General features: G+C 33.3%; 1 protein-coding gene across 1 annotated transcript; it reads right to left on the bottom strand.

Annotated features, from left to right (window-relative positions):
* Positions 1-506: 506 nt before the first annotated feature.
* On the bottom strand, positions 507-6453 carry LOC116194692 (probable magnesium transporter NIPA2). Its single transcript, XM_031523569.1, has 9 exons — positions 6258-6453; positions 5824-6057; positions 5266-5322; positions 3890-3980; positions 3629-3789; positions 2309-2436; positions 2083-2220; positions 1497-1589; positions 507-1068 (listed from the first exon to the last, which is right to left on the bottom strand). Exons 2-9 carry the CDS (start codon positions 5948-5950, stop codon positions 880-882), a joined length of 984 nt encoding a protein of 327 aa, XP_031379429.1. The 5' UTR covers positions 5951-6057; positions 6258-6453; the 3' UTR covers positions 507-879.
* Positions 6454-11515: the final 5062 nt, after the last annotated feature.

Below are 11515 nucleotides of genomic sequence, written 5' to 3'. Positions count from 1 at the left end.
GTGGGGTCGTCAAGCTCTCGTCTGAATGCTTAATTAAAATCACTCTTGGTGCGGGGGGCCGAGAACCCTCGCTGAGCATTACCTCCTCTGGCGATTGACGTGGTTGGCGGACTCACGGGTGGGGGTGTTTGCTGCGATGGTAGTCATCAAGAGATAGACTGCTTCTTTGGTTTTTTACGTTTTATTTCATTTTAATATATATATATATATATATATATATATATCTTAGTTTTTGGAAAAAATTTAAAAATGAATATGTGGTGCCAAGTAATTTACTACTTCGGTAAGAGTAAGCATACTAATTATCATATTTTAATAGTAGGAGATGTTATTATTCATCTTAGAAATACAAGGGGCGGCAATGGAATTTATCCTATTCATTAATAAAGTTTTTGGAAATATTTAACTGTCCACTTTCAAACCTGTTTGTTCATTCCTTAAGCAGCAACAATACTTCATTTTAAGAGTAAAATGGTAAAGAAGATCTATATACAAATATGTTGATATGCGAATGAAAACCTATTTTGTATGTATCTACTCTTTTATAAAGTCTGCAACAATTAGTCCAAAAAATCTCCTTGATCCAACAAATAACATGAACTTGTGGACACTATTCACAACCTCAAACTAAAAGGTTGTCCTCTTCAAGAAAATAGTGAAACAAATAAGCATGTGGAGTCCCTATTTGCATATTGTGTTCTAAAGCGAATTCCCCAAGATCACCATGCTTCCTAATTTTTGGCAGTGATAGACAAATATCCATCACCTTGTCGAAATAAGACATAAATCTTCTCTAGAAAGACAGGCAGCCCCGTGGTTCTCTTCAGATCATCATGGAACACGATTTTGAAGGGAATGAATCAGCAACTATATTTGGCGTTAGCTATTGGGACTTGGGGTCACTTTTGGGTTTGGACTTGGTGATTTTGAGAAAGAAAATACGCTGGCATCAATGGGTGATTCGTCTCCCATGTCCTTTGTCTTGTGCAGAAGAAATGTTCCCGATAAAATAGTGATGAAACCGCATAACTCGGTCACAATTTGAGAAGCATTTTGCGAATCCCAATCCTACATCCATTTCAAAAGAATAAGAATAAGACACAGTGATTAATGATGAATATAACTTTAACTAAATACTTATATTTAATAAATTACTATAAAAAAACATAATAGATTATACTATAAATTATCATTTAATTACACAAGAATGGATTTGTGACATTTGACATCCTAAGGAAAGGTAGAGCATGTTTCAGGGAAAGGTCCTTTAAGATGACAAATTTTCTTTACCAATACAACGTACATAAACTCATGTAGATTAACTTGAACATGAACGTTCAAGTGATTGATTTATTTGATCTTCTCCTGCTAATGTTATAAATTTCATAAGAATTTTATGCATCATATTTCGAAATGCAATTTGTATACATTCGTGGAACAAGGCATCAACTGGGACACGTCAAACAAAACTAAGTAAAAAATCATAAATTAGTTACCTTAAACATAATCATGCTAGCAAGGATAGTGAACGATGTAAACATCACGTAGTATACTGGAGATATGACAGCAGTATTAAAAGTGTCCAGAGCCTGCGAAAAGACAATAATCATATTTAGAGGAGTTAAATCATTTACTTGTCGAAAAGTTAAGAAAGTTATCAAATATGTTGTTATCTCATATGCACATATTTCCTCTTTTCTTTCCTATCATTAAAAAGAAAGATTGAATGGGATAGATGACATTGGGCTAATATTCTAAATTTTGTTATCTAAATATATATTTCCACATTAAATTATTGAAGATGTAAATTTATTTTGGCATGCTTCCTTTCTATTGATTCACCATTATTGAAAAAGAATTATTGTGATAATATAATAAGAAATGCATAAAAAAATATATTTCTGACAATATACATGATAAGGAACACGTGGTCACAAAATAAATGACATAGATTATACTAAAGTTAAACTTTAAGTATTACATTAACATTTGTGCACTTTCAAATTTAAAAAATAAATTTATAACATAATACTTATATTAATAAAAGAATGGTATCTTAGCAAGTAACGACTCATCGTTTACCTTGTTCAAGTAGTTTACTTGGGTAAGGCTAAATAGGACCACAATAACTGTAAAAATCCATGTTTGGAAATAGATAAATTGGTTCATTCCAGAAAATGTTAGCTTTAGAGCAATTCCCACTGCTTTGACACTCATCACCTGCAACCATATAACAATTGCATTAAAAACTGGGACGGATGTTCAAAACAATCAGTAAATACTAAAATAGATAGTTCATCAAACGAACCGTTAAAGAGCCCATAAGAGAGCAGATTCCAATGTACACCATCATATGACTGTGTCCATAGCGTGGCACATAGCGAAAAATTAGAATAAGAACCACTATAGCTACTACACAAGTGTATACGATGAAACCTGTTATGCCAAACAGAAGTATTAGTGGCAGGAGAATAAAAGAAAATTATTCATGAATTAATGGGTATCAAAGCATGAAATTATAATGATTTCAATTGGTACGATAATTTGATTCCCCAAATTTCTCTTCTTCTTTTTTTCCATATGAACTCTGATATCATGAAGCCTAATTGGGCTCCGACTAATCCAGTCGAGCCGGGTCGACCTACTAAGAGGTAAAACTCTTATAACGTGGATTTTTAACATTCACGAGGACTCGAACCCGAGACATTACTTAAACGAAACGAGCGCCAAACTGTTTGAACCAACTCAGTTGGTCGAAATTTCTCACTTCTACTCTCTTACTTCCTAATTCATTAAAAATGAGACTACTCTAAAAAATGAAGTTCCACTAAAGGAGGGGATTACTTATTTATACCTCATGTAAATTGCTAATTATAGAGCAACCTTTAACCTTTTTAATAAATAACAGACCACTACTTAGTTCTGCAGTCAAATTGCTGTAAGTTTCCTTGTAAAAATAGTTTTGCATTGAAACAACCTAATAATTGTTTATTATTTATAGAAATAAAAAAATGATGTGTCTATAAATAAATATTTTTAGTATAGAAGATAAGTTCTCTGTGATAAAATTACTTTACAATTTCATTACTTAATTCTTTAATATAACGATTAATATAGATTTATCAGTGACAATGGCAATAATAAACTATAACAGTTACAAATTTTCTGTTGAATTTAAATATAGCAATAAGAAATAACTGTAAATCTAACAATCGTTATGTTTTGCAGCCAAACTTAAAGTTACCACATCATTATTCACTAGAATCCACTAATTTGTGTAAAGTAATAATTTCAAGATTATTATATTTTATATGCAATATGATTTGAAATATATTAAAGTTGAATATGTGAAAGATAATACTACACTATACAACCAACTTGAGCTATCATATTAAGTCTTTTTTTATTTATTTTTATAATTATACTCATGTTAATAAGAGTGTGTTACTATACTCTTATACCTTTTTCATATTGATAATTAATTCAAATTTGAAATGAAATTCGGATAGTAAGTGAATACCTTGCTTCGACACCGATTTAATACTAACATTTTGCACCAACTTATTAAAAGTTGATACTTAAATATCAAGAAACCATTGACAAAATGTTATTTAATTTTGACATGCACCTGGTTGTGTAGCTAGGCGCCAAACTTGCTTGACTGATTCAATGTCTTTCTCTTTTGGTGCATGTAAGACAATACTCGTAGATCCCACCACACATAGGACACATCCAAGTGCTCCAAATACATGCAATTTCTCCTCGAGGATAAAATGTGCTAACACTGCACTGCATGGTTACATTGGTTTGATATAAACATGGGGTGAAAATTTTATTGCATTTCATATATGTAATACTTTTCATATATCTATGTACTTATGTTTTGTACCTGAAAATGATGCTAAGTGCTCCCAGAGGAGTTACAAGAATTGCCGGAGCATAGGCATAAGCTGCAAAATTTGCTATCTCCCCGACAATCACTGGAACAACATGGTATTAAACATTAGAAAAGGAACCATGTAAGGAACACTAAAGGTATCAAGATTCTTCGTGCTATCATATGGGACGGGTTCTCAATCATTCCTCGAGATGCAGTTCAGTACTAGCCTCATCTCGGAGACGTACTTCAATTACTTCACCAAATATACATCACATAAAAGTGCACATATTATCTTTGATTAATTATATTTCTTGGTGCTTTCATCCAACACTGACAACACTTAATAAATCGAAAGGCAACAAAGATTTTGTCAGCATGTTTTCTCCAAATTTGAATCAACACGGCAATATATAGCCTAAAAGTTTGTCCGGTGATGGCATAGATTATGATAAGCTTACCAAAACTTATGCACGACGTCTAATACAACAGAGTGTAAGCATGTTCCTCTCATTTTCCCTTCTTTTTTTGTTTTTGGGTTACATTTTGTTTGAATCGAGAGCATACGGAAAGGAAAAGGAAGAGAGGGGAAGTTTTATTTTTGGATCTCTGCCCTACCCTCCCCTCCTACGTATACAAAGTATTACAAAATCACATTTTTGTCATGATGAATTAGTCAGAAGCATAAAAAATAATTAGAACAAAACAAAATAAAGTAAAATCTAGAAACTGCTCAACGAATTGATATGCAATCAGGGACATCTTCAAAAAAGACACTAAATTTTCTTAGGATACAACCCACAAGAGCTAGGCTCAAGAATAATATCACACATAAAAGAACAATTACTAAGCAATTCATTAATTCTCCATATTGAATAGGAAGCGTTATATTAAGATTGATGATCCCATTGACTTTTTTTTTTGTTACAAGGAAGCTCATATACCTAGTATAATGAAATAGAAATCCTAAATATCTAACAAATGACACGGATATTTCCACCTGAATATTGAACCTAAGACCTCTTGGTCACCAGGCGAAGGCGTATACCGCTGCGCTACACCTTCTTTAATATCACATTGACTATTTTGGTTAAATGAAATTCAAAAGAAATAACTTGAAATGGAAATTCCATTGGCAAGTGGGAAAACACTCTGTAAAAAATGCACATGTGTTTACTTTGATCTTATAATTCAAATAATTCCTACTTTTGGGTCGTGTAGATACTATCCAAAAATGGAATTATCTGATTAAGTTTAGAGGATCAAAGTAAACATATCCAGTTAATTAATTATACCCATCTTATATTTAAAAAAAAGTACTGTATCAAGAAATCATACATCTAGCTATATTCAGAAGACCAATAAAAATAATATTAAAAAGGACATACTGGTTGTCATTCCGGCCCACCACCATGGTTCGTACAAATAAGAATACCCTCCTGAACCTGTCCATATATCATTGTAAACAGTAAAAAAAGAGATAAAAATGCATTATATTCTTTAAAAATATTAGGCTGCATGTTGTAACCAGACGGTTTCAACATGAGCCGAGCGTTTTTTTTTTTTTCCATTTCTCCATTTGGAAATTATTATTTTTTTCCCTTACTGGGTTTAAGGCAATATGCTGTTGCCCAGGTCTTCCCAAAAAAAGATGAAAAAGGTCAAAAATAATTTCAATTATATAAAAAAATTATGGTAAATATGCATATTGTAAAATCAGAAAACACGTAATCCAAAAAATAAAGAAAAAATACACAGAAATATCATGTTTGTGGTTGGATGAGGTTCCGTTGTTTGAATGTTGATTAAAGACTATATACATAGTTTTGAGGATTCATTGGCTCCTCGTATTACTAATGGAATAATCGCATGAAATTGACCATTAGAAAGGCATGTAATTATAATGTGTAACAAAAAGTAGATAAATCAAGGATTTGATCAAGAACCTGCTCTAGTTCCGGTTGCACCGGCTTTCTTTAATCCTTTCTTCTTGACAATGAAGCTCGAACCGATGAACACGCTTGAAGAAAGGGCCAAGACAAGTCCATGCACATTATCAGCTGACATACCCATTTGGAACTGGACCAATAAGCTCAAAAAGAACCAAACGTTTTTGTTCTTTTTTTCCTCCTTCCTTCTTTTGCAGGGCCAAGCTCAAGAAAAAATATGATCTGGATTCCCTATGACCATTTCAAATAAAAGTAAAAACAGAAGGAAAAGAACGCATGAAAGGATAATCGATACAGGAAGATTAATTCGACAAATGGGAATACGAGAAACACCAAACCGCAAAACCAGAGTTTGCGCCTCCATCGACAATTAAATGGAAATTCACACATGGAGGATATCATTTGAGCAAAGATCTTGAACATATTCTTACCTTTCCTGGCACACTGCAAATGGGAGGAGAGGATTCTAAACGAAACCCACCTCCATATGATTAAGACAATGATTTTCCCTTTCTTTTTTGTTGTTGGGTTTCGATTGAAAATAAAAGTCGGGGTTTCGCTCGATGGAGGTTTCTTTTTTTTATTCTCTTTTTTTTTTTTGCCCTTTTGTTCAAGTGGAGGGGGGAGAGAGAGAGAACGATGGTCAGCCCGCTACAATAGGAAAGGACGGTACAATCTGGAATATATATATATATATATATATATATATAACAAACAGAAAAAAGTGGCACAATTTAAGATTGCCTTCCAATGATGGGTTGTTCTTTTCTACTTGCCACCCATTAATCTCTCTAGCTAGTCCCTTCGTAATTTTTTTCCTTTTTTTAATGAAAAATTACTCGTTTCTCTTAAAAATGCCAAACAAATATACGATGTATCCCCTAAGTCTTCTTCTATGGTCCATTAAAGGACCCAAGAAGTGTACGAATATCTTTCCGTGTTGATCAAATTTAGAAATTGTTGTTTCTGAATTCTTTCAATTTGAAGCAAATAATCTTGACTTCCAAGCACATGTGCAAGTTTCCCAATCTAATCTTTCCCAAAGAAATACATGAGCGTGTCATGTGGCCAAATCCATTTTTCCGTGGTTAGGTACTCATGGCCAACTAGCGTGTATCTCGACTATATGCCCTCATTGGACAAGTCACATCCACGCTTAATTTAGTGAATTCATAGAGTGAACATTAAGCCTACGTTTTTTGCTTTTTAGATGAATGCCCTTAAGCCTACATTTGGTCATTTGGTTATGGATAGAAATGGTGTGAGATGGGATAAAATTTCAAATGTCAAGGACATAAAATATTATAATCAAGTGTTTGGGATATATACCAAAATTTATGATTACTATATGCAAATTTGCACGTTGCGCGGAAGTATAAAAAAATCAATTTATTAAACATATTCAATTCAACGTGAAAGAGTGTGTGTTTGTTTTTTTTGTTAATACTTTTTAGAAAACTTTTAGCATTGATTCGCGAACAAGTCGTCTTCCAACTTATATATATATATTATGATTGATAATTGATTTATTTGATCAAGATTCTAATGACTGCAAAAATGAATATATAGTATTATACTAACCAAAATATTATGTATAAATGAATATCATGTAATTGTATTACCGGCCTGACCAAGATGTCCCATCAACATGAGTATTCGGATGTGTCTATGTTCTCAAAACTTATCACAAAAGGTAATTGACAATTCCCATTCAATATAATTCATTCTATCAAATTTAAATTGGACTGACAGCCAACAAATTCGCTGCTTAACAAACATAAGGAAACAAAGAAGCACGCAGAGGGATGGAAAGAGGAACCTTGGTCTCACCTATTTGCTTGCTCTGTCGTTCTCTGTTCTCTCTCTAACAAAAAGAATCAAAGCCTTGTAATTAAAATTCTTATAGACAAATATAATCAAAAAAAATTATGTAACCGAAAAAAAAAAGAATCTGATAGACAAAATTATTCCAGAAAAAGAAAATATTTAGGCAACTAACTGAAGTATCATTATCCAATGAAAAAAATTCAGCACTTGAATAAAGCGTCCGTAATTTGCTGCTCCTGTGAGAGATATTATCTCTCACACCACCTTCGAGAAACTCCTTGGCTGCTTCCGCGAGCAGAATCTTGGGATGAGCCGCAGTTAGTGCTACCTCCCTGTCACAGAGCTCGAAAAATGTCATGCAAATTCTCTATGGCTTCTTATTAGTTTTTGAGGATTAACTGCAGAGACATAAAACCCATGCCTGAGGATTCTGGCGAAAAACAATTAAATAAGTGAAAATGATCTTATTTGGATGCATATATTGTCCTATTTGTTTTACGCATGGAAAAATTCAATGTCTTTAAAATTTTGAAGTTTAGCTGTGACTCTTTGGCTAAAGAATAAAAGTATGAATACGTTACAACGATTGTACGATGTATCAATGATGGAAATGCGCAAATCCATGAATTCCCGTGATGTATACATGAAGATGTATAAATGGCGGCTAACCATGAATTGAGGGTTCTGTCCATGTATACATCTCTTATAACTATGAGATGTATACATCGCAAATGCAAAGAAAAAAGAAAGTATGGGTTGCGTAAGAGACAATACATGAATAGATGCACATCTCTCCGACCACAAATTAAATTGACCGAGAAATCCAAAAGATATTTAACCAAGAGCTCAGAGTTCAAAAAAGTGGACCCTTGGGGATTTCTTATAAGTGCCCCCGACTTTTATATATATACTAGGAAAAATGCCCGCGACAATGCTGTAGGTCAAAAAAAGGACAATGGGTGAATTATCAGGTTATGAAAATTCCTATGGCAATGAGTTGGGAAAAAAAACGTTTTTTTATGAGTAGAAAAAAGTCGTTTCAAGAATATAAGAAATGTCAATTTTAATCACTATTTTCATAAATATGTTAGATCCTAAAACAATGTGATATATTAGTGGATTTAAAGGATTATTCAACAAATATATTTTGATTTAAAACATGATCTTCAGTGATGAGGTCCTACACATATGATTTGCATATATTCAAATAATTTATTTTAAATTTATGGTATATATTGAAATTTATTCTCTTAATTATATCATAGTCGTATTTAAAACAAAAAATGTAAGAAAAAAGAAAACACATACTTTTATCTTTTTATGCTGCACTTGCACTACTTATTCGTCTTTTCCATTTCTAGCTCCCTCATTTTTCATTCCTTCAATAGTCTTTTTTGTGTTAATCCTAATTTGATTTTTAAAAGAAGAAATGCCCATGAAATTATTTATTTAATATCAGATTTTGAAACTGTATTTTAGGTTATATCATTTAGATAATATTTATATTTTATTTGAGACACGCACTTAATTTCTATTTAGTTTAAAAGTCAGATGATATGCTATACTTATTTGATTAGGATCAATCACATATCGATCAGATGTAGATTAAAATCCAAAAATTGTACGCAATATATATATATATATATATATATATCATAAATTGACTAAACTTGGGTTGATGTGAAATAAAATCCCTTCTATTGCCATCATAGGAATTGGAATTTATATAGAATAATTAATTTATATACAATGTTTTGTTACGAAGAACATATGCATGACTGTACTATTTATAAATATTACTTTGAAAATAATATATAATGTAAAGATTCACATTTTCTCAAGCTATATTGTTTGGGTTTTTGTTGATTAATTTTATCAAGTCATATCAGACCCAATTACTCAATTTCATCAATGCTCTTCATATTTTCACGCATTCTTCACAAGTTTATTAGTATAAATTTTAGAGTTTTTTCTTTAAAAATTAAAAAGTTTAAAAAGAAATATAAAGAAAAATATAAGTAGAGATTTGGGGCTTTTTTTTATAAATTTATTTGTATAAATTGTAGAATTTTTTCTTTAAAAATTTAAAAGTTTAAAAAGAAGTAAACAGAAAAATAAAAGTACAGACTTGGGGCAATAGAGCTCCGAACCTGAGCATACTAGGCAAAGCAAACAGCACAATACCAGCTCACCAGGCTCTCTTGTATGTGTGGTCTCCCATCAATAATATATCGGAAAGAAAATAAAAGCTAGAAAATAATGGAATAGTGTGGCCACGAGATTCGAACCTGGACACATGAGCGAAGCAAACTGTATACTACCACCGCAGCCAAATTGCTCTGTTCACGTGGCAGATTATTATTCACACGAACTCCTTTTTATTGTTTACTATAATAATGTATTGATTTAAATATAAAAATGGAATATGCTATACAGTAAAAAAAGGGATGAAGATATACCCAAAAATAATTATTTAAAATTTATTAAAATTAAACAAAAAAAGTAATTCTGAATTTGAAAGAAAAAGGAAAGGAAAGGAAAGAGGAAGGAGACCTTCCTCCTGGGATTGATCATGGGGAGGGGTGGCTGGGGCCCTAGTGCAGGCCACCACAGACTTGACGAGGTCGCTAGCGAGCCCTCTCGCTTAGGGCGGTGGTACTCGGCATCAGGCCCCCACTGCCCCACAATCGAAATCAGGCAACTTGCCCCTTTCCTTCTTCAATATTCTCATGGGGCAGGTTTGATAAATTTAAAATAAGATTAATACATTGTAGTCTTTTAATCTAAAATGTAATTCCAATTCACCATCAAACCCATGCCTAGTCGGGATTAACTCCTTAACAAGTATATCTTGGTAGATCCTTTACTCAATTTCTATCCCTTTTTATTTCCAAACATGGATTTGGAATTTCAAAAGTTCCCTCCTGCTCTTTATCCGGCCTATCAAACATGACCTAAATGTCATTCAGTTAAGGTGGCTTCACCATGAATAGTTGAGCATTTAATTACCCGCCCACAAACCCTCTAGGTACTATGTCACCCAGTGTTCTTAGAATCGAACCGAACCGAACGGTTTGACCGGTCGAACCGGAAATCGAACCTGCGTCCGGTCCGGTTAGCTAAAAAACTAAAAATGCATAAACAGATCGGTGAACCTAAAAAATCGGTTGGTTTTTAGATAAACCCATCAAACCCATTCGAACCCGCCGGTTGCATCGGTTCAGAAATTTTAAAGAAAATCCCCCTACCTGAACCGAAAATGGGCACTAGAGAATGAAATCAAAATCGATTGACGATCTGAAACCCTAGTCTTCTTCATCTTCACTCTTCAGTTCAAGCATCCTTCATCATCAGTGACTTCTGCAACTCTGCTGGAGGCCGAGCTTCCTCTTCTCCTTCGAGCATCACAAGATTGCAACAGGTTGGAGCTTCCTCTTCTCTTTCTATCTCTTCTCGGCTTCTCCTCGTCCAGATGCAGCAGAGCGACGACTCGGGAGCGGATTCCTCACCGGCAAGGGGTATGAGACGGCCATCTCGAGCCACAGCCATCGGAGCGCTTTTGGCGTGATTACCCGCTTTGTGCGCCGCCAGGGGTTCACAAAACCCCGAGGATTAGTCGGGCGAAGCCTTTAGCAAAAAAAAAATATATATGCCCTAGAGTCAGTTTATGTATTTGGACAATTCCTTTTATGACAATGAAGTCTATTCTATTATTCATATATTGTCTATGTTTATTATAATAAAGTTCTTAAGATATTTTGAATATTTCATTCTTAAAGAATTAAGAATATGAGTGACGGAGTATTTCCGTAAGAATATCTTTAAACTGTTCGCGATCGTAAGAGACTTGACATGACATTAT

This window comes from Punica granatum, chromosome 2 (genome assembly GCF_007655135.1).
Source record: "Punica granatum isolate Tunisia-2019 chromosome 2, ASM765513v2, whole genome shotgun sequence".
NCBI lineage: Eukaryota > Viridiplantae > Streptophyta > Magnoliopsida > Myrtales > Lythraceae > Punica > Punica granatum.
This window is presented reverse-complemented; position numbering and strand designations above follow the sequence as displayed.